Here is a 24,732-nt window from a genome sequence, read left to right as displayed (position 1 = left end):
CAATTACATAAGCATCATTCAATCCCATATATCTTCACACCCATCTCGAATATTTTTGACCGCCTAACTCACCTACCAGTTCCATCAAATGTGTCAACATTTGGCATCCCTCTAGTAAATGGCTCACACTCAATTATCACATCACCTAATACTTCATCACCAATAACATCATTATATTCTCTACTAGGCATTGATAACACTACCGACCAACCACGATGCATCGGGTCGTCAACAAAAAATATTTGTTTCACTTGAGAAGCCAAAAACAAATTGGTCATTCCTATGTCCAATTTTACTCAAATCTACAAGGGTAAATCCAAGTTCGTCGACTACAAGACCAGAACTATCTATCCAATCACACCTAAAGACTGGGATTGTAAACTTTTGGTAGTCAAGGTCCCAAATTTCTTGAATGACACCATAGAAACCCATATTTGAGAGAATTGGGTTTTTATCCTTGGCACTAGCAACTTGCATGGTATGTGCAAGTAAATAAACTCCACTATTTTGAGTTGTCCGCACATCATCTTGTGCCTTGATATTGAATTTAATACCTTTAATAAGATAGCTCCTATATAATGGCACTGACATGTTTGGACCAGCTGCTAGCCACCTTAAATTTTCTGATACGCCATGATTGTCTTCCTCAAGTTCACTTTGAACCTGCAAATTAATCATATCTTAATTCATCCTAACATATAAATAAGAAGAAAATTAAAAGAGAAATACGTTATTCAACAACATATACCTTGAAGCGTAGCCATTGAATGAAAGTGCTATTGTGCTTATCCTGCAGCCACTTTGTTCTCTTTCTAAATTTTGGATAAGCAGTCTTGATGTGGATCATATGTTGCCTACATGACACGAAAAATTCAAGCATTACGGTCCCAAATATATAAGATAAACATAAGAAATAATTTTAAATGGAAACTTAAAGAATAAAACTCATACGTACTCGATATAAGGTAGGACTTCCTCCGTATTCTCCAAGACATATAGATGTGCTTGTTTCTCGGTGTGGATTGAGGACTCCTCACATGGACAACGGATATGTGTTGTAGTTAGAAGATTTTCTACAGCAAAGTTCAAAAATGCTTCCACCCCAAACTCATATGCCTTCGATCTTCTATCCGAGTGCATCCATGACTTATCCATCTCCGACACTATAACCTATTATCTATAATAAAGTGAAAATACAGGCAATGACCATCACTATAGCAGATTATACAATGATCTAATCGCAAGTAATAAACAACAGAGACGACGGGTTTTAATCAAAAACAGACGTATTTGGCATATATAGACGACGGATTTTCAACAGACGTCGTCTATTATACGTAATACAAACGACGGTTTATGAAAAAACCGTCGTGTATAAGTAATACAACGACGGTAGTTTAAAAACACCGTCGTGTAATCGTCGTCGTACGCCTTAAAATTCGTCGTGTCTCAGTTTATTTTCAAGAACACAAAACCCATTAAGAACACAACATATATATGAAACCAAGCAAGAAACCAACATATACATGAAACCAAGCATGAAAACAATAAATCCATTCCCAATTCAACATAACATAGGGTGATTAAAAGATACGACAAAATTAAATCCATTCCCAATTCAACATAACAGATAATGTAATCCATGAACCCATTAAACAGAAAATCCATGAACCCATACCTATAAGCATTGGTGCACTTTGCACCTTCTCCAGAGCGGAAAATGACAAGATCAAATAAAGGTGTCCTTTTGCTGGAAATCATTTGGAAGTTGGTGATGTGTCTTTTTGTGTTGATTTCCAGCAAAAGTACACCTTTATTTGATCTTGTCATGAACCCATTAAACAGAAAATCCATGAACCCATACCTATAAGCACATTATTAACAGATCGCAAAGCATATACCTAAAACCCTTTAACAAAACAACATAATATCATTCAATGAATTTACAAGGGGAAGATAGGGTTTGTACTTACAGGTTGGACGAGCTCACAGATTCGACGAGCCTGGAGAGTGCAACTTTTAATTAGAGCAGAAGTGAGAGAGCGAAATGTTATGTCGCGTGAAATCTGAAATTTTAGGTTTCAGGGATCAAAGTATAAGACTAAGAGCCAAATCTAAAAAAATTTAGGTCGCGCGAAAATTTTTAGAGCGCGCGCGTTATAAAACGTCGAAAGAAAAACCAAGGCGAAAGTTCTACAAGTACCGACGTAAATTTAATATTCCACGACGGAAACTTCATTTTTCGGATTAAGAACGTAAGGCCGTTCATTTTTCGGATTAATTTTAAATTTATTTTGAATTTTTTATATAACGACGACTGAAAAACCACGTCGGTGTTAAGAAATTAAAGACGTTGTAAATTATATAAACCGACTTACATATTAAAATAACGTCGTTTAAAGCGTAAACCATGTCGTATGTTTTACCTGTACGACGTAAAATATGTATTCCACGACCCAACCACCGTCGTTAAAAATTAATACACTAAACCCATAAAATTAAATTATACAATTTAAAAAATTAAGTTTATAAAAGGTTTTATGGTTTTAAAGCCTAACATATAACATAGACTACCCAAAAATTATACTTTAAAAATAAACCCCAATAAATAACAACACTAATCTCTAAACCCTAGACTCTAAACCCTAAACCATTAAACTAGAAGTGATTTTATGACTCATCAAAACAATTTTGTTTTGGATGGTCATTTTAAATTTTTGTTATTCAAAATGAATTTTTTCAAGGTTTATGTGGAAGAAAATATATCAATGACTTCATAGGAGTTGACTTTTCAATTTTCTGATTTATTTTATATTTATTTTGAATATTTTGATATAAAAATAATAAAATATTCTTACCATACAACAAACCACGTCGGTGTTAAATAAATTGTAGACGTTGTAAATTGTAATAGACTACTAAGTCGTTAAAATGACGTCGTTAAAATGAGAAACCACGTCGGTGTTAAGAAATTAAAAACGTTGTAAATTATATAAACCGACTTACATATTAAAATGACGTTGTTTAAAGCGTAAACCATGTCGTATGTTTTACTGTACGACGTAAAATATGTATTCCACGACCCAACCACCGTCGTTAAAAATTAATACCCTAAACCCATAAAATTAAATTATACAATTTAAAAAATTAAGTTTATAAAAGGTTTTATGGTTTTAAAGCCTAACATATACCCTAGACTACCCAAAAATTATACTTTAAAAATAAACCCCAATAAATAACAACCCTAATCTCTAAACCCTAGACTCTAAACCCTAAACCATAAAACTAGAAGTGATTTTATGACTCATCAAAACAATTTTGTTTTGGATGGTCATTTTAAATTTTTGTTATTCAAAATGAATTTTTTCAAGGTTTATGTGGAAGAAAATATATCAATGACTTCATAGGAGTTGACTTTTCAATTTTCTGATTTATTTTAAATTTATTTTGAATATTTTGATATAAAAATAATAAAATATTCTTACCACAACAACAAACCACGTCGGTGTTAATAAATTGTAGACGTTGTAAATTGTAATAGACTACTAAGTCGTTAAAATGACGTCGTTAAAATGAGAAACCATGGCGGCTCTTTAACTATACGACGTAAAATATATATATCAACGACTTAACCGCTGTCGTTACATAAACGTCGTCGATGATACCCTGAACCCTTAAGAAATTGAAGATGTTGTAAACCATAAACGACTCAATTGTTCAAAGAACGTCGTCTAACTATATTTTTACGTCGTAATTGTTTAAAACACGAAACAACAAAATACGACGGTTTGTGACTTTATTAGGTCGTTGGAAAAGTATTACACGTCGGTTAAGCAATTTGTATGTTTGTTTTTTTTTTAATTTAAGAAAACCTCAACAAATTTTTACATTACATATTATAGAGAAAATTTGTACATTATACATAAATATCAAGTGTTCAATAATTGCCCTGTTTAATAATTTGGAAAACAAACTCTGCCCATTCATTCCGGACTTCATCAATGGCTTCTTGGGGGTATGAAGCTTCCTGGTTTTCCTTGGCATACTGCATAAACAATGACTATTAGGGTTTATAAATAAAAAGAAATTCAATCACAGACGACGATATTTTTCATAACCGACGTAGTATATCCATTCAACGACGTTAATTTTACACGACCGTCGTTGATAATACAAAAAACGACGTGAAATGTATGAAGGTAATTTCTTCTTACCTTATTCTCAAACCCCAAGGAAGGATCCATGATGATGTCCCTCATGAAGCGCATTACATAATACCCGCATTCGACATTGCTGGGTTGCTTTGGTGTGCCTGAGAGAGTTTTCCAAATTACATTTTTACGTCCTGCTCGGGCTATGTGGGTATTATATATTTTTAAAGCACTGTTCACGATGTTTTTGGCCTCTTCATCGACCACACGATTTCCTGGCAGAGGATCCAGAAAATAGACGGTTTCTCTCTTTGCTCTTACAATCAGCAAAATCCAATGACGGCTGCACAAAATTAATATAAAAACGACGGTTATTTACAAAAACGACGTATTATAGTATTTCACACGACGAAGTAAAGTAGCTAACGACGACATTATATATTTATCACGATGATAAATAAATACCGACGTGGTTAGTAGTTTCAAACGACTAAATAAAATAAAACACCGACGTGGTTAGTTTATAAGCTGTCATTTATTGAAAATCTTAAAAACAAAATCCTAAGGAGACTAACCCTGGATTGTAAGGCATCATGAAAATCTGTTCACCGTCTGTCTTCTGAAGTCGAGCTGCTACAAGTCGTGATCTTGCAGTTATTGTGCCAGAGTTGGCACTAACTGTAGCAGGGTCGATAAAGCCAACCATACTGCACATATTGGCTTTTTTCAAAACATCGTGTAAGTACCTAAACAAATAAAATAATATAAACAAGTCAGCACACAAAACACGACGGTTATGTATAAAAAAAACGACGTATTATAATATTTCAAACGACGTACTGAAATAGATGAGGACGTTATAATATATTTATCACGACGGTTGTTAGTTAAGACGACGTGGTTAGTTAGTTAAGACGACGCAATATATAAACCAACGAGTTATTATTTTAGAAGTACAAACCTCATATATACAGCCAATACAGTAGCTCCAATTTCTTCCATGCCTGCAAATTGTGTAATATCTTCAGGCAGGAGGAAGGTATCGCGCTCACCACCAAACACCTCCTTATCAATTGTAAATTGGACTGTCTTATCCTCAGGCAGGAGTGTCGTTTCCACAAAACGACAAAGGGTTTTTAAAGAAGATGGCGCCTCCATTTTTGAATAAGCACCAACTTCAATAACCTGTTTAAAGAAATAAAAAAATGACGTGGTAATTCAATAAAGACGACGGTTTAAGGAATAAAACGTCGTTTTAAAAGTATTTAAACGACGGTGAAAAAATTGTCGTGGTAATTTAATAAAGACGACGGTTTTATGAATAAAGAGTCGTCTGAAACCATTTAAACGACGGTGAAAAAACCGTCGTTTAAATATTTTATTACGTCTTAAAAAAATTCCGCCGTCTAAGTTGTAAACAAACGACGGATTAAATAAAAATATCGACGTCTGAAATTTTGAAAAACAAATAAAAAAGTTATGTTAACATACCTTGTCGTCATGCTTTTCTTCATCTTCTTTCTCCTTTTCTTCTTCCTTCTCTTCATCTCTTTTTTCTTCTTCCTTCTCTTCATATCTTTTTTCTTCTTCCTTCTCTTCATCTCTCTTTTCTTCTTCCTTCTCTTCATCTGGCTGATGTTTCCCCATTTTGGCAGTATCATCCTCCAAATGTAGGGATCTCACATCACCTCCAGAGCAGCTAGCTTTGTCAGACATTGGATTTTTGGGGCTTTGGCTAATTCTTGGTTTAAGCATGCTTGGATCAAAATTGGGAATTAATTGGGAAAGCTGACTCAGGAAATGCTCCCTCTCAGCCTCTACCAATTGTTTTGTCCTAGCCTCCATCCTTAAGGCCTCTTCCCTTGCCTTAGCCTCCATCTTTTTAGTCTCTTCTTGAAGGAGAACTCTTAAACTCTCCTTCAAACGGTCGTCAAAGCTCACCCTCTGTGGTTTGGGCAAATTGAAATATTGCCTTGGGGAAACACCAGCACCAACTCCCCTCACCCTGCCTGGATGCTCGGGGCCCAAAGCAATGGTCAGCACATCATTGCTGCCATCTACTCTGACTTTGCCTTCCGAGACTTGTTTCTGCAATTCATCCTAAAACAAAGATAAACAAAAAAACACACGACGGTTATTTATGTACAAACGACGTATTATATAATTTCACACGACGCAATAACGTATAAACCGACGTTATTATAACTTATCACGACGGTAGTTATACCGACGTGGTTATTTATTTAAAACGACGAAATGAATAAACAACCGACGTCTTATGCTATAATTAAAGATAACAGAGTAGTGATTCCTATTTAGACCGTTAACGACGTTTTTAAAAAATTTTCGACGTGGTAATATCCTTCACACGACGCGAAAATGAACCACCGACGTCTTATGCTATAATTACAGAAAACATAGTAGTGATTCCTATTTAGACCTTTAACGACGTTTTTAAAAACTTTTCGACGTGGTAATATCATTCACACGACGAAAAATATAACATACGACGTAATAAGAATAATTCACAGTTTAATAAAAATTTAAAACAGAGTGAGTAGGCTTACAATTAATTTTGCCTTCTCTGCCACCTTTGGATCAGGGATGTTACCATGTTTGTCCTGTCTAGCTCTCTTCCATAAGGTAGATCGATCAATTTCTACCCCAGGCATGGTTTCCTCCAATTGATCCTCCAATCCAGCATATCCTTTTCGAGACAATCGATGATTGTACTCGAGTTTTTCCCTAATCTGTGAATGTTGAGAATGCACAGACTGAAAATCTTTGGATAGCCTTGAAGCTACAAAGGCATCCCATTGTGCTTTCTCTATGAATTTATATGTTTCAGGGGGTTGGCTTAATTTCTCCCTGTCATTGGTGTATGGAAGGATATAATGCCTCGTTAGTGTAGACTTGAAATCCTTCCATTTTTTGGCAGCAGAAGATAAAACAGAGGTCTTGCCCTCTTGGCCTACGACAAAAGCCATGTCAACTGCTTCCCAAATCTGCTCCTTTATATCCTTTGGGATTTGGGACCATTTCTTGTCCACAAGTGGGATCCTGGAGCGTGCCAAGACACCAATATACGACTGCATCTCAATATGTGCTTGGCCAACACCTTTCCCCCTTTTATTGTACTCAACAATTGGCCTCAGTTTCTGAAGCTTTCTCTTCACAACACGAGGCATTGTGCTCATACCTCGACCAGTCTTTGAATCATCAGAGATTGTTGTCTGGCTGGTTGGTTCTGTCTCAGCAGATGATGAAGCAAACTTCATCTTCTTCGAAGACTTCATCTCCTTCGAAGACTTGTCTTGGGGAGCTACCACTCCAAGCTTCTTGGAGCCAGAATCCTTAGTTTGTTGTTGAGAAACCATTTTAACAGACAAAACTGCAAGTGAAAATATTTCAGGAAAACATTAAGAACACAAACGACGGTATTAAAAAAATACGACGTATGATATGATTTTAGACGACGCAATGAAATAATCTCAGACGTAATAAATCTTTAAAATCATTATTTATATAACGTCGTGGTATATATGTTCACACGACGTCAATAGTAATACACCGTCGTGGTAAACTATTAATTATATAACGTCGTGGTATTTATGTTCATACGACGTCAATAGTAATACACCGTCGTGGTATTAACATTCACACGACGTAAAACAATAAGATATTTTGTCGTCTATATTAGATACCAACCCTAGTTTCTTTTTCTTTATATTTTATCAAATAAGGGAAAAACAAAAACCATTGTTCAGCGAAATCAAACCTGCAATTAAACAAGCATATAAAAAAAGACTATTATTTTAAAAACAACTTTGTCAATTTTCAGACGACGCTAGAACAACTGACGAACCGTCGTGGTCTACCGTCGTCTTATTTAGTTGATGTAGTTGTCTTCAAAGTTGGAAACTTTCTCTCTTTGTCTGTATATTTTATCAAACTTGGAAAGAAGTAAAATGATTTTGGCCAGAAAAAAGGTAAAAAGATTTTTCAAACAAAAAACGTATGAGCATGCAAAACAGTAACCAAAATAGTGAAAATGAAAGCTTACCTTTTGCGTGCAATGAAAGCAAGAGGAAGATGATCGATGTTTAAGTTCAGAGACGACGAAGAAGACGAGAGGAAGACGATGAGAAACTCTGACAATGCTCTGACAAGGAAAAAAGACGAAAAGGTTTCTCTGGGAGATTGAAATTTTTAATCGGGTTTGGAAACAGTGCATGTGTAAGTCGAAAAGTTGCTTACATATAAAACCATTTCAAAAAAATAATACGGCGGTTACATTTAACTACGTCGTTTTTAACTAAAACGACGCAATATTTTTCATTCGACGTGGAATCATTTCATTTAACGTCGTTAGGTTTAATATAACCGACGTGGATTTTAATTTTTAAATTATGAATAGAATTTTTTTTCCCGTGACCTTTCAGTTTATTTTTCAATTACAGTGCGTTATAAATAGAGTTTTTTTTCCGGAGGAAATTTAAAACGAAGGAAATTAATATTCTGCAATATGTAAAGTTTCTTTTTTGGATGACAGATTTAAATAAAATAAGAATATAAAAACAACAAATGTGTAAGTCAAGTAGACGAAAAGTTGCTTACATATAAAACCATTTCAAAAAAATAATATGGCGGTTACATATAACTACGACGTATAAATTACAAAATACGACGGTACATTTAACTTCGGACGTGGTAAATAAATACGACAGTAGTTTGTAGGTACCGTCGTAGTAAACTCAAAAATTAAAGTACATAAGTAATAACTCGCGTCATGGTATATTATTTAACACGTCGTTTTTATTAATTTACCGACGTGGATTTCTGTAATATACGTCGATCATACCGACGTTGATTTTACAATTTAAACGGCGGTTTTTTTGTAAGGACCGCCGTTGGTTTTAAAAATTTATTCTATAAATTTGTCGCTTTCATTCATTTTCGGTTTACATTTAAGGTTCCAAGTTCTTCCTCTCTCAGTCTCTCATGTCTCAAAGATAATAATTTGGATGTTTTCTCAAAGAGAAATTGAGCTTACTCGCATCAAATATATGTCCACAAGAAGAAGCTTGTCAACTAGCCTTCTCACTTCCTTGATCAAGCCTAATAGGACACTTAGTGCTTCTGAATACTCCTTGCTTTCCATCAAAAGAGATGCAAGCCTGGCCTCCACTCGCTGTCGAAGGAAAGTTCGCTTCTCAGGGAAATCTGAAGATCAGATGTGCCTGATCCTCTGCTTGATTTTCTTGCCTAAGAAGATCCGTCGGATTTATTGTGATAGCCTCTTCCTTTATCCGTAGAGCTTCAGAAGAAGAAGATGGGTTTCAAGAATGCGATAAAGAATAGAAATGGCTTCAGATGGCCTCTAAAGCATGAGCAATTGAATCAGTAGTTTCTGGGAGATATGATGAAGACATTGTCAATGCTTTGAACTACACAAGTCCTGCAGAAAGATATGTTAAAGAAACTGAAACAACGGCGGTTTTCTGTTCTACCGTCGTCTTTTCTCGTCGTCTATATTAAGTTACGATGGCGGTAGATTTATAATTACCGACGTAGATTATTTTGTTAAACGTCGTTAAGTGTACTACAACCGACGTGGATTTTAATTTTAAATTATAAATGGAGTTTTTTTTCCCGTATTCTTTCAGTTTTAGTTTTCAATTCCAAAGCGTGATAAATAGATTTTTCTTTCCCGAGGAAATTTAAAATGAGGGAAATTAATGTTCTAGAATTTGTAAACTAACACGACGCAATATTTGCAAATATGTGTCATCTGTTAAGATTATGATGTGGAACAGAGTTCCATCTGGTAAGATTTCGTAACCCTTGGGATCTCAGCAAAACTGATTATGTCGGCGGTGTTCTATATAAACCGTCGTGGTTATTTCAATTCTTGTCATTAAGTAGATCTACCGACGTAGGATAAGAAAATCAAAGAAAAAAATTGTTAACAAAAATTCTTATTAAGACGACCGTTAAAATTAAAGGTACGACGTATAAAATGAATAAATACGACGATAAATTTTATTGTACGATTTAAAGATAACGTAGTAGAACTATACGAGAATGACGTCGATATATTTATATTTTCCGTCGTTGTAAATTAATTTAATACGGCGATATTTTGTATTTTAAAGCCGTGGATTTGTTTGTAATTATACGGCGTCTTATACGAAAACCTCGTCGTGTTATTTTATGAGTAAAAACGGCAGTTTTTATTGAAATCGTCGTCTTTACTTTCTACGTCGGTCGATTCATAACTTCTGCCGTTCTTTGTTGGCATTGATTTTACACTGCGGAAATCTGTTTCAAATAGACGTCGGTTGTTTAATTATGTACGTCGTTGTTTTTGAACAGCCATTTGAAACTCCATTTTTTAGTTGTCTAAGGTTGTATTACACGACGGTGTTTTTAGAACCGTCGTCTTTTTATAAACCACGACGGTTTTCACTGAGACCGTCGTTGTTTTCTGGTCGTCTTTTTCACTTTTTGTAGTAGTGCATTATCGAGAAATTTCCTCCATTCAGCATTATGTCATTCGATTCAGGCAGCGAAAAATTCGAAGAGTTCATAGCACCGGATGCCATTAGATGTTGGTCACGGCTGTATATTGAGGTTTACAAGGATCAAATTTGCTTGCTTTATTATTTGAGACTGTTTCATTGTGAGGAAGAAGGCATGTCACAAATTGAGTTTTGGGTTCTGCAAGAAAAATGATGGAAACAAATGCGTCCTTTTATTTATCCTTCCAACGACTACTTTGTCGTCGGGTTTAGCATAGATAATGAACTACTAATGGAGAGAAGCAATTATGGCAATGCTCTGTATTTGTGCAACTATGAATCCAAGCAAGATCGTGAGACAGGGATTGAGTTGGCCATCTCGAGAAGTGACCCTGAGCAGCTCTTGTTTGTATTTACCTACATAGAAAGTTTGATTTTACTCAATTGTTAATTGGTGAAGAGATGTGTAACTTCTGGAACGACCAGTTGGAGTTGGATTATACATATCCAGAATATTGGAGGGTTTTTTTTTTTTCCTACTTCAAGTTGTATTGTAAGAAATTAATGGCGGTTACTGTTCATGTGAACAACGTCTGCTTTAGCAAATTTTTTTTGCTTTCTTCCTACCCATTACCATGACAAATAAGGGCAATTACTATTCACATGAGCTTAATTTTATTTATATATATGAGATTAACAAATAAATAAATAAAAATTGTTGGGTATGTATAAAAAAGAAAATCTGAATTTTTTGGTTTTTTTTTTCAAATTTATTTCTCGCTGACGTCAGCGTCCTCATGCAACAGCTCAGCTTGTTCTTGCCTTTAGACATGCTCAATCTTGATGGAGCCCACCTTCTGGCCGGGTTGCAATTGATTGGTGAAATGAGATTTTCCTGCCCAGTGGCAAAGCCACTGCTGAACTGCTCTCCAGCAGACTCTTTATCCTCTCATCCCTAGCTACTTTGGCTAAAAAGAAGGAAAATCCTCCTCCAGCAGACTCCCTACTTGGCTCTCTATTTTGGAGAACCAACTTTTGGCTCTCTACATGTAAAGAGGAGGAAAGAGAAAAAGGGAGAGAGAGATAGAGACATTTGGGAGGTTGGTGGGATTGGATTCTACTTTTTTTTTAATAAATATATTGGATTTGCAAGAGAAAGAGGAGGAAAGAGAAAGAGAAAATAATAATAAAATATTTCAAATTAGCCAAAATAGAGAACATTGCTGGAAGAAAACACCTTTTAAGTGGTTTCTATAATAGCTTTCTAGCTATTTTAGTTAGAATTTGGCTAAAATTTGGAGACTCTCCTGGAGATGCTCTAAGTTGTAAACCGAGTCCTATATGGTATAAATTGGACTTTTCAAAGCTATATGTTAAACAATTTAGAATAGAAGAGGGCATCAAATTGGGTGGGTTTGAGTAAGAGAGCTAGGTTTTGAATAGGGGCAAATGGGGTTTTGATTGTAAACAATTTTTTTCTTTTAGTCTTCTAGTGAAATTTCTCACGGAGGTCATGGTTGTGTGTGTGTGATTCTTCGTGGTTAGTTGTCTGCTTTTTGTCCATTGATAACAAGGTGTGCCTAAGTACAATAATATTGACAACATATCAAGATGATATCGATATGGTGGTATGTGAGAGCATTTCCAATATAATTTTGTATCCCTAAATCATGTAGGCAATACTGACGGGAAAAAAAAAAAAAAATCATGTAGCCAACTCGACTTGCGCAGGAAAAATAAGAAAGAAAAATATATAACCATGCTTTGCACTTCATCTTAAATCATGTAAACATCTATTTGGTTGCGCCACAAGTTAATAATCGAGAAAACCTAAAGTTTCTACGTAAGTAATTGCAAACAATAATTCATTTTGGCCATAACGCATGTAGGCCAACTTAATACCTGTTTCACGAATCTGCCTGGATTCATAATTACACAAATACAAATCTGCTGCACCCACTGTGAAATCATTCTTTTCGAGTAAGAGTTCATCGTCAACACTGATCCCCATTGTTGAATAGCAGCGATCAGAAGAAAAAACAAAGGGCCTCAATTTTTTCCACCCTTTCTTTTGTAGAACCCAAAAATCATTTTTATCCATGCCCTCCTCCTCGCAGCAATAATTTCCATAGAGCAAGCAAATTTGTTCCTTGTAAATGCCAATCTGTAACCCCCATATACCCCAAATGGCATCAGGAAGTACGAACTCTTCGAATTTTTCGCTACCCAAATCGAAGGACACAATGGTGATTATAGGGCATTTATCAATAATGGTGTATGTAACTCCATTCAAAAATGTGCTTTGATGATGCTCCCAAGTGCATTTTAACCATGGAGGAACATCTTCAATCATCTTCCAAGAGTTTGTGGCAAGACTATAAACCTCGACGGCGAATGCTTTGTTGTCCATGCACATCATCCTCACAACCTTGTAGTCATTAACCCCGGGGTGGAACCCGAATTGGAGAGCAATGTAGCCAAATTTCGTGTCGTCGGTGATGCTCAACGGAACAGTCCTATACTTGCCGATGGTTGGGTTCCATATGTGTATACGGCTCTTGGGTTTCAATATTTCATCCGAAATGCAAAGTACCCCGTTGCTTGAACCGTATATCCCATAATGCTCTGTGCTCCCTAAGGGATGCTTTAACTTGAAACGCTGCTCAAATGTTTCATTGGAAAAAAGTGACCACTGAAGGTCTTGTTTCACAAAAGGGTCGTCAACATCGAATTTACGTTCAAAATCTTGGTGGTGGAGGCAAAGTAGAAAAATGTTGTCACGTCTTGTTGCATTTAAATTAAAATGTGTTGTAACAAAAAGTGAGCTGCTAATCAAATCATTCCAGAATTTGCAGGAGCAAAGAAACCGAACGAGGGGCTTCGGAGGTAGCCTGAGAAGGATGTCCATTAAGACTTCTTTGTTAAAACCTGGTTTGGAAGACATCCTGAAAGAAAAAGAAAAAAAAAAAAGAGGTATAATGAATTTAAGTTAGAGATGGATTTGTTTAATTTTTGCAGAAAATGCAATGACTCATTTTTTATGTTGGTGATTCGCAAAGCAAAGGAATGAAATTTTGCAACGAAATTAAAACATAAAGGGGAAGAAAAAAAACAAGCAAACAACCAAATGGAGAAAAAATGGTTTTCAGGCTAGGGCAGGTTATGAGGAGTAAAGAGTGACTAAAATTCTGGTCAGGACGTTATTGAATGGATTAGGGTGACCAAGAAATTTAATTAGCATCCTAGAATAAAGCACCACCACATGGCAATGAAAGAGCGATTAGCAACAATTAATCTCAAGGGTTCTTATATTAGTTTTTGGTTTATCAATATAAGTAAGCTGATTCGATCTTGAAAAGAGAGATATCGCTAGACTAATTACTTGTTGGCATTCTAATACTCACCCACATGTCCAAGGAATTATGTAAAGACAAAATATATTTAGTGATTCGAAGGGAAAGGATTTGTTGTTGTTTTATTTTTAATATAGGGCTTAAACAAATTTTTAGGTCCAATGTTATTGTAATTTTCATGCCATCTATCAAAATAGGTTAAGACCGTACAAAATGAGTAATTTGTGATGATGCTTTGGTCCAACTCATGAGTGGTTGAGTTGAGGGCAGGTAGGTATGGGCATTTTTGTGACTTCCATAACTAAAACGTGTGTGATAATAAAATTTGGGCCGCCATAATAACTACAGTTTATTCTCACCTCCCCTACTAAAAAAAAAAGGTTGTTTTTTTTTCTTAATTGTTGTAATGCCCTTAAAAGTACGGTCAAATCTAATATTATTTCTATAACAAAGGTTTGGTATGTCATTTTATTCCCTCCGTTAAGCCCCTTAAAAATTATATTTAAATAGTTGATATGACTCCTACGTGACAAAAAATCGAAGAAATTACGTAGGAGCAACGCTATCAATTTTCACGAAATTTTCAACAAACTTGATGATAAGGGGAAAAGTGAAATACAAAATGTTAGCCAAAGGAACAATGTAGGTTATCGTGACTTCCGAAGAACAATGTGGAATTTGAACTTAAAAAGAAAGTATAGTTGCCTACTCTCTTTTTTTTTTTTCTTTTTTTTTGGCGAAAGATAGTTGCCTACTCTTTGTTATGTAAATGTAACTTATGTTTGTATCCAACGACAATAAAATTGATGTCGTCCTTTTCGCTCTGTTTTCACTTTGAAGTCCACGTACACTCCTCCCCTGTCTCTCTAATCGCTACATAGGTTTAGCAGAATTAGCTCCATCTTCTTCAAAGAAATGGCGTCCAAAACCCTAATTCGAACTGGAGCTTCCCTAATGAACCGGATCTTATCCAAACCATTGCTACACCCGAACCCGAATTCGAATCACCAGATTGTATCTCACGGCCTCGAAATCACTCCCAAGCTATTCCCATCTCTTTCAAACTTCGACACCTCCTTCCGTTTGCCCCAAAACGACGCCGAATCGCTGAAACGGGTCTCCTATGAAGGGCTCGTGTACCCTTTTGGCCTCCCTTATCTCCCGTTCTTCTTACCTGACGGTACTCTCTCTCTCTCTCTATTGGTTTATGCTCATTTTTGGATTGTACGGTATGTTTGTACCCTTTTTTTCCCAGTCTATTGGACTAATCGGCAGTTTGGTTGCTGAGAAAATGTCGGAAATATATTAAAATCAACAGTTTTGATGATTTGTGCGTTTTCAGGACTGTACAAAGCTTACAGCTTTATTTAGATTGTAAATATCTGCACTTTAAGTTGAGAAATTTCGAGACACAGCAGCCATAATGGTGAATAGGCTTGGATTTATTTTTATTAAAAAAATTTTGTGTGGACTGAGTTCATCAATTTCAGTTTTAGTTTCAAACAGGATAAACGTTTCACTAGTATTACACCTTATGTTCTGGGTTGAAGAAAATTTAGCTTGTAAGTGGGCCCTCCATTGGCAGTTCTCATACCTCTGATTTGTGCCCACCTAGAGGTTCCCATTTGATAAAATTTGATGGGTTGGGAATCTGAAACTTATTTAGTCTCATAAGCTGGGATTTCTAACAATTTAATGGATTTTGTTCTTGAGGCTTAATGTAATTTGCACGAAGCAGTTTGTTTTGTAACTGGCATATTTATGTTTTTAGGCACACAAGTATATTTTCTTTGTCATTTCTTTTTCTGATTTTATTGGAAAAATGATGGGAACCTAATGTTCCTAATCTTAAAGATGGGGTTTAACTATTATTAGTCGCTTTAATTATGATAGATTGATAATCTGTCATGACCATCACATAGAGAATGAACGTATGCTTAAATTCAGTAGATTGGTTTCTAAAGTTTAATATTTGAGTTTTAACAGGAACAACAAATCTACATCATTTCATAATCCTAATGCTAGCTAGGTGTTCATGCGATGTGATTTATAGGTTTAGGCTTATGCTGGACAAAAAGTAATTGTTTCTGCGCTATATAATGTTTTCTGGGAGAACCTTGTAGATGGAGAGTGAATTCTTCTAGTGTTACGAAATAAGACGTTTCATTTCACTTCCATATTGGTGTCAAGTTGTGTAGTTCAGAACAGATTTGTGTAATTTTTTTGTTTTTTGACATTGTGCGGTTCTTTTATTTCTTCCTCTGTTAAATTATGATTGTCATAGTAGACTGGGAGCCCAACGTCTGATGTTTTAAGTACCCAAAAGAAAAACTTCTTTGTCCTAAAGATAATGTCTACCGACTATGCCAACAGGATAATAGTCAACTTGTACAGAAAGTAATTTGACAGTGACTCCAATTTTGTTTCCTTTTGGCCCTGCTTAAATGGTATATATTTTATTCCTCAGGAGATGATTCTTCATCATCAGAGCCAATGCTATTATTTCCAAAGCGGACGTTCCAGCCTAGTACCATCCGACGCAAGAGGAACCATGGATTTTTTGCTCGGTCTCTCTCTCTCTCTCTCTCTCTCACACACACGTCACACACATACACACTCTCACTAGTGATCTTTCTTTTGACGTGTAGTTTTAGGCTGCCTTTTGGAATTAGTATTATGATTTTAGTTATGGGCAAGTAGATATATAATGCAAATTTAAGGTTTATCCGTTTGTGAAGGAAAAAGTGAAAGGTGTTTGATTTAAGGGCTCCCGATTTCCCAATACTATTTTGAGATCATTTTACTTCTTTTCAGTGATGGGCAAAATTAGTTTCAGCATATTACATGATGTGATTCACTTCTCTGGATAATGGGTCATTAAAATATGCCAGTAATCAGTAGATTAATGCTATCAGTTTCTCCTCGTATTTTTCAAGTTTCAACTTGGCAAGAAAGATAAACCAGTTATCAGTAGATTTTCCATGCATGACTAACATAATATTTATTCACATGAACAGCAAGGCAACCAAGGGTGGACGGAGAGTAATTGCTAGAAGAATAGCGAAGGGTCGATCAAGAGTTACAGCTTAGCATCTCTTTCTCTGGCCTAGTCTTGCCTTGGAACCTAGTCTAGAAGCTTTACCTTGGATCATGGTAATGTTTGTTCTTTTTGTAGTTGCTTAGCCTTGTTGTACTGAGGCTTCTTAGCTGGTAACAGAATTTGTTCGATGACATTTTCTTCTCGCAACCTTGAGGGTTCCAGCTATTAAATCACGTTCCATGTATTTATGCTTGTCAGAAATTTCTTGTTACCTCATATTTTCATAATGTTTTGAGTTTAATAGTTGGCATTTTTTTTTCTTGGGTGATTCCGGTTTGGCATGTCGTCGCTGTTGTACGAACAACAGTCTTGAAAAGCGAGGCCATGCTTATGAATACTGGCCTGTATTGTGACTGAGTTACAATAATAGCAAGAGACGGAAGCACAGCTTACAAAAACCCTTGCACTTCTTTTGAATGTCTGAATAGAATTTGCAAAATGCTTGTGAAGAGTAAAAGCCCCTTATGCCGTACACACTTGATGGGACTGTGATTTGTAATTTTACAGGGGACGTGATTGCATTCTTCACTAAAACGACACATCGTTTAAATTACTATTTTCTGGAAGGATCACGATATGTGGTGGGAGATGCCAATATGACTAATCCATTAGGAAATCATAGATGATTTAAAGCCATTCGACAAAATAAATAAATAAATAAACAAAAGATTATTAAAACCAAATATGGTTATTTACCTTTTAGCATTTTTTCTTTTCTTATTAATAGGGTGGGGTTTTTGAAGTGTGAATATCTTTTTATTTTTCGATAATGAATATCTTTTTATTTTTCGATATTGAAAAAAGAAGTATAATTAGATTAAGAGCTAATTGTCTTTAATTTTTATTTATTTGCGGATGTATAGTCAATTTTTGGCCTAAATCTCATTTTTAAGGTTGGGCGATTTGTCTTTATCTGGTGTTGTCATATACAAAATAATAATGAAGCAGGTGCTAGCATAAATGGAATACAAATAAATATGGGAATATAATAACATGTGAAAGGAGGTAGATATGGGGCTTCAACAAACATTACTCCCCAAGGAGCCTAAACTAGCAACATTTAGGTTTTCTAGTAATGGGAATAGCGTCACCTTATGCAAATGTCAAGAAATAAATATATGCATTTTTCAGGTTTATGAATATAAATCCAAGTTCCAACCATACAAAAAACCTAATTTGAATTTATTACCATGTCTAGCTAGCTAGGCTTCCAAAACATTAGAGTTTGCGACAAATTGGGTGCTCGATAAAGGTGACAAGGATGAAGATACCGATAACTGGGATGATGATGAGGAAGATGATGGCAATGAAAGTATGGCATCAATGCACTCCAATTGACTGGATAGAAACTGAAGATCTTGAGGATAAGCCCCATGAGTAGATGGAAAACATGATAATTTGGCAAGTGAGTCAAGGTCTTGTGGATCAGATGGGTAACATGGCATCCTACAAACATTACCATCAAGAATCTCACACAATTTAGGCAGTGTAGGTAGAATTGAAGGGTTTTCATATACTGCTGGTGCTGATGATGGCATACTAATTGGAACCATAAGTTCATTACCGATATTATAATGTGCAGCTGCTTCATCAATGCTGAAATTTTGAAGATGTTGATTGGGATCAAATTGATGATGGGGTTGATAGCCTAAAGACCATGAGGACTCATATGAGGAAGAATTTGATGGCAATTGGAGGGGATGAGGAAAATGATGAACGAAATTGGAACCGTAATTGGTCTGGTCTAACTTGATGAGATTGATGTTATTATGATCACCATGAAAATTGAAACCTTGAGGCATTGGATTTGGAATGGGAAGGAATAGCTGGTCTTGTTGAGGACCCAAATTAGGGTTTGTGGTGAGGGTGAAGAAACTTTCCTCAGAATTACCACTAGGGTTGTGAATATCATGAGAAAAGGAGGCCAAGGCAGGAATAACTTCATGAGGGATGAGCTTCTTTTTTATGCTTGAGTTCCAAAAGTTCTTCACTTCATTATCTGTTCTTCCTGGTAGATGCTTGGCTATCTGAGCCCATCTGCTTGCATGAAGATTGTAATTAACATATCACAATAATAATGAGGAGATGATCATCAATTGATGGATGCTCAAGCTATATATAGATGGTGATGATATAAATAATCAAATAAGTTACACGTAATATATGTACCTGTTGCCTAGAATGCTATGGAGTTCAATGATGAGGGCAGCCTCTTGGGGAGAGAAGCTCCCACGTTTTAAGTCAGGTCTCAAATAATTTATCCATCTCAGTCTGCAGCTCTTTCCACATCTCTGTAGCCCTGCCTCATGGAATTCACCAAACCCAAAAGTTACGAGAAAAATAGGAAAATTTAGGTAACAAATTAAAATGGATTAGCAACCAGAATCGCACACAAACCAGAGAGAGAGAGAGAGAGAGAGAGAGAGAGAGAGAGAGAGAGAGAGAGAGAGAACCTGCAAGTTTAGGAACTGAGCTCCAGCAGCCATGGCCATATGTTGTAATGTAGTTGATGAGTTTTTCATCTTCTTCTGGGGACCATAACCCCCTCTTCACTTTCTGTTTGTTGCAGCAGGAGTGATGTCCCATCTCTCTCTCTCTTTTTCGTTCACAAAGCAGTACTAATATTGCAGCCAATGGCAAAAGAAGATAAGTATTGTGTATATATACAATTACAAAACAAAAGGAAAAAGAGATTACTATAGAAAAAGAAAGCTAGCTAGCTAGCTAGCTCTTTATCTCTAGCTTAAATTTCAACTTCTGAGAGAGAGAGAGAGAGAGAGAGAGAGAGAGAGAGAGAGAGAGAGAGATTACAAAAAGAAACAGTGAAAATGTAGCTAGTGTGACTTAGTTAGAAAAGAGAGAAAAATGGATGCATGACATGAAAGTGCAAGTACAGTGAGGTGGTGAATTTAATGTTTGGAGCAGTACTATAGCTAGCAATATATTTATATGGTGGTGGCCCCTTAATTTAGGGTTTGTGGCAAAGGGCTAAAAACTGCAGCATCCTTCTGCTAGACTTGTATGGCTTATAATGGGTTCTTCCTTTGCTCACTCAGGGATGGGCTGGCATGTACACGTGTCTCACATGCAGAGCCTCTGTATATGCAGGCCCCACTCTCGGCTTATCTCCCCAGAGAAGATCAAGTTCAGTCATTACCATTAGCAGGGTGTGATTTGGATTTGAGTGAAAGAAAGTAATAATATTAAAATGGATTGAAATGTCCGAGTGTTTTTTTTTTCTTGCTTCTTAAGCAAACAAAGCTAACATAGTAACATCCACGAGAACCGCGCAATCAACCAAGATTAATGATCCCATCCAACACTAATCATAGATTTAATTACAATAAGAGTCAACCCAAGTACACTAATCTGCAGCTGTCTAGCATTACCACTAACCACAGACGGTCATTTTATGTGAACAGATAAGTTGAGAAATTAAAGTTGTACATGTTGTGATCTTTAGGAACTTACCTAAAAAAAATTGTTCAAAAACCACACAGCTTTCTCCTTTGATTGTTGTGTTCCTAATTGTCTTCCTCAAATAAAATTCTTGTATGGTTGTAAAATATCTAATCAATTGGGTAAGGAGATGGAGATTCGAACTCGAGTAAATAGTGGGGAGCACATCCGCTCTATCCAGTTTAGTTAAGCTCATGTCTGCGAATGACAAACTGAGTTTGATCCGAAGTTTTCTTATCATGCATGTCTGTTCATCAACTGAATGCGCTGACAAACTGAGTTTGATCCCTGACACAAGTTAAGGTAGGCCTTTGGGTTTTGGAGAACATTAAATAAGTAACAAATAAACACAAATCTATTTTAAAATTAAGGGCATTTGGTAAACACAAATAAACACGTCCATTTTGGTAATCTTCTGGTAATTAATGACAATTATGCATAGCTAACAACTATTTGTGCCATTATAGGTTTATAGTTATCTTTGATATCACGAAAGAGGAAAGGGGATGAGATGAGAAGAAAGGGGATCGAGTAGGAAGGGTGGCCGAGGACCCCAAAGGGGGCGGCAACTAGTAATTTTTAGGGTTTTCTCAAAGAGAACTGAACATGATAATTTTTTTTTTCTAGGTTTATAGTTATCTTGGATCATGAAGAGGATATAGACAAAACAACTCGTTGAAAGAGATGGAGAATCACCACTTTTGGGGCTCCATTATGTTGAAAAATGATGAAAAGCAATTGGTAAAAGTAGGCTTTTACGTTCTGTTTAAGGATTCGTTCTTGAGATATAATACTTAATTGCTTTGTTTTTGCTCGATGGAATCTTGAGGAGGAATATATTCTTCTATATAATAATGTTTGAAGTACAAATTTGTTGCTTGAGCTGTATGAAATTAATAAAAACCAGTCTAATCCCAATTAATTTGGACACTGATGGCCATTAATAATACAGATACTATTGCCAAGACACGTGAATTTATATATAATTAAAAAGAAGATCCAATTCCAATGTTCTTCTTCTTTCTTTTAACTTAAAAAAATTGTAAGAACTAGCCCACATGTTTTAAATTTGAAGCAGTGTGCGACAGAAAAGTTACTTTTGAACAAAGTTGAGGACTTAAATTTAATCAGCTTTTTTTCTTTGGATCCCTGATTGCCTACTATCGTACAAAAGACTTAGAGCCACACTATTAGGAAAGTTACCAAACCATATACAAAGCTAGCCAACTCATCTGCTACCATATTTGCTTCACGAAACACATGTCGGAGTTGAAGGACTTGGAACTGTGTCAATAGTTGTCCAATTTACATAACTAGTGAAAGCAAGCGCCATGGAGGATGTTGATAACTTAAATCAGCTTTATAAAACATGTCAAGTTACTTTTTTTTATTAAAAAACGAGCCTGTTTGGAGAGAAAATTCCTCAACTATCCATTTGAGGGATTAGAAAATGACGAGTAGTTAGTTGAGGGTTATTATCTTCAAATAGGCTCTTTTAAGAGCTTTTGTATAAAATGTCATGTTAGAATGAATCTATTTATGAAAATGTTTTTTTTTCCAGAGGTTATTATTGAATTGGGGATAGCTCTCTCAAATGGACAAGCAGAAATGCAATATTTCAAGATAGAATAAAACCTTAAGGCAATTCTTATTTGTGATGAAACAGTCTGCTGCAAAGCACCCAAGTATTATTGGTTGCTTCTGATAGAAAAAGTAAGAGTTTGGAATGCTTATGATGGAAGAGATAGGACCAAACCAGATTCTTGATTTATTGTTGCACATGCAACAATTAATTGCAACAGACTCTTTTGCTTTATTTGTTGAGCCATCAAAGGACACAAGCTGCAAGAGATTTTTGTTTTTATCCCTACTCATTGGGGAATCAAATGAAGAACATGAAAGAATGACTAGGTCATTCCTTGTCTTCTATCAATAGAATATTGATTTTGGTATGGGTCATTGTCATTTAAAATATTGTTTGACAAACTCAAATCAAATTTTAAATGGTAAAGATCTCAATGTTCTTGTTATTAACCACCACCCACCCCCTCTCTACTTCTTTCTAGTTTCTTGACATCCATTCTCCTTGATTAGGAGAAGAATATGAAGTTAATTAACGGATATCCCCGCGATATACAAGTTTTTCTCCTTCATACCTTCTCCTCTTCTATATGTTGTGTTTGCAACCTAACCTCTGAAATTCTGAAATACTGAAAAGATGGAAAAGGAAAAGGATATAAGATTCAAGCATGCCAGAGCAAGGTTTAAACTTCAAACACATAATGCTTAGTTAAGTGAATGAAAGCTCCAACAACTGTCCTTTCAATCCTCTCTAGGTTTTATATGCATGACAGAATACAAGTAACAACTACAGAAAATCAGAGGCTGAAATCAAATTTTGCAACCACAAGCACTTGGATTGGCTAGAAGATCCCTGTTTTTTTTGGGGTTGGAAAGATGACTTTTAACCTGCAAATCTCATCAAAATTTTCATGTTGCAAAATGTAGTGACCAAAACATGATGCGAATATTGGATTGGACCCATAGCTGTATTCTTTTTTTATGAAATGCATAAAGGAGTTGAAAACTTTATCAATTATTGAATGTAAACCAAAGACAAATCAGCTTTTTATTTGATTTGCAAATTTTGCAACCAAAGGTAAAAACCCAAAAACAAAAGTGGTTTTGAATTCTTCTGAAATCGATCAGAAGGACTGATAATCTGTACCCCATGAAACAAAATTACAATGTAGGCCAGAGAAAATGACACAAACAAATTAAAGGGATTTGAGAGAAGTGACCCACCAGACTGAGTTGCTTCTCTTCATGGCAACCCCCCCAATGAAAGAAAGTTTACGTTTTTACTCACAATTCAAGAAACGTTGGCCATGCTTTGTTGCTTTCCAATTTCACTTGCAGAGAATCCACATCAAATGACATCAACCAAATTTCACAGCTTTTGGTGGCATCCTGATTTCCTGCCTTTGTTAGGGGTCTTCCTCCCACGTCAGCAGCTTGTGGACCAATCACAATGCACCACCTTTGGCCTCGTAGGCCATGCATGTTGAGAGAAGTCAAACTTTAACGAATTGGAGATACTGTCTAAAACTTCTAAATATGTGTCCTCACTTGTGAAGTTGACCTATGAACCATTTCATCACAGTCTGGTCTATTTTGATCAAAACTACTATCTTCATGTAACTATTGTTTTGCTTTGAGAAAAATCTAAGTCAGTAAAAAATAGTATATGTCCAATTTTGATGGCCAGTTTTGATTTCTTAAACACATATCGTCGTTTAACTGAATTATTCTCTCAATCCTTAAGCGACAGAAACTGCCCAGCAAAAGCTTTTCTCATCTGCTTTTCATTATTTGAAGGTAATGATTTACTCTTTCACAATACTTCTGCAGGCAAGGTTGATAGTAATGCATCTGGTCCTTTCAATCAACTAGGTGTGAATGAAGTGACCATATTGTTAATTTATTTATATGTTTACCATCTGGTTATTATATTAGTAATAATGGTGATACTATTCTTTCTTTTCTTTTTTTTTTGTGGCTTTTTGGCCTTAATGGTGATACCCACATCTGCATCATGTTCCCTAAGTGGGTTCAGAAGTTAATTTAGGGACTTCATGGTGATGCCCACATATGCATATAATTTGTTTATGTTCCCTAAGTGGAGTTCAGAGATTAATTTTCATGTAAAGATTTAATCTTTTCTAAACAGGATTGAAAGGACAATCATATCTTCATCAAAAAAGGACAATCATATGTCCAATTATGAAGCTGAGCTTACAAAGTCAAGTAGGGCCTTTTCAGTGAAAAATAAAGAACAGAAAAGAAAATTGAAAAAGTAAAAAAGATTTTAAAAAAAACCAGATAAGAAATCCTGTTGGGTTTTACAAAACAGTGAAATCAACATCACCCTTTCTAGTATTTGTCTTTTTGCAAGTGGGGTAGGATGGCTATAACAAGAATCTGGAGTCCTTGCCAAGCATTAAATTTCTCACTCAAACTAGGCATATTCCAGCCATAACTTATGCAAATTGCAGAAAGAAAAACAAGGGCTCTCACATTTGGTTGTATTTGATATGGGAAAGTAGAAGGATCAAGGGATCTTTTATGTGACAACTCAATCACTCTCC

General features: G+C 35.7%; 3 protein-coding genes and 1 pseudogene across 3 annotated transcripts; 2 read left to right on the top strand and 2 right to left on the bottom strand.

The window, feature by feature from the left end:
• LOC18783555 overlaps window positions 1-11,123 on the top strand; it is a 13,496-nt pseudogene extending 2,373 nt beyond the window's left edge.
• On the bottom strand, window positions 11,618-13,983 carry LOC18781841 (F-box/kelch-repeat protein At3g06240). The gene has a single exon (XM_007216320.2). The coding sequence runs from the start codon at window positions 13,614-13,616 to the stop codon at window positions 12,486-12,488; it is 1,131 nt and encodes a 376-aa protein (XP_007216382.1). The 5' UTR covers window positions 13,617-13,983; the 3' UTR covers window positions 11,618-12,485.
• On the top strand, window positions 14,842-17,379 carry LOC18782789. Its single transcript, XM_007215064.2, has 3 exons — window positions 14,842-15,205; window positions 16,493-16,592; window positions 17,043-17,379. The coding sequence occupies exons 1-3, from the start codon at window positions 14,941-14,943 to the stop codon at window positions 17,113-17,115; spliced, it is 438 nt and encodes a 145-aa protein (XP_007215126.1). The 5' UTR covers window positions 14,842-14,940; the 3' UTR covers window positions 17,116-17,379.
• LOC18782109 (transcription factor MYB59) lies at window positions 17,860-20,026 on the bottom strand. The gene is made up of 3 exons (XM_007216080.2): window positions 19,579-20,026; window positions 19,295-19,424; window positions 17,860-19,162 (listed from the first exon to the last, which is right to left on the bottom strand). The coding sequence occupies exons 1-3, from the start codon at window positions 19,709-19,711 to the stop codon at window positions 18,328-18,330; spliced, it is 1,098 nt and encodes a 365-aa protein (XP_007216142.1). The 5' UTR covers window positions 19,712-20,026; the 3' UTR covers window positions 17,860-18,327.

The sequence above is a fragment of the Prunus persica genome, chromosome G3, assembly GCF_000346465.2.
Source record: "Prunus persica cultivar Lovell chromosome G3, Prunus_persica_NCBIv2, whole genome shotgun sequence".
Taxonomy (NCBI): domain Eukaryota; kingdom Viridiplantae; phylum Streptophyta; class Magnoliopsida; order Rosales; family Rosaceae; genus Prunus; species Prunus persica.
Note: the sequence above shows the minus strand (reverse complement) of the source record. Positions and strands in the feature narration are given on the sequence as shown.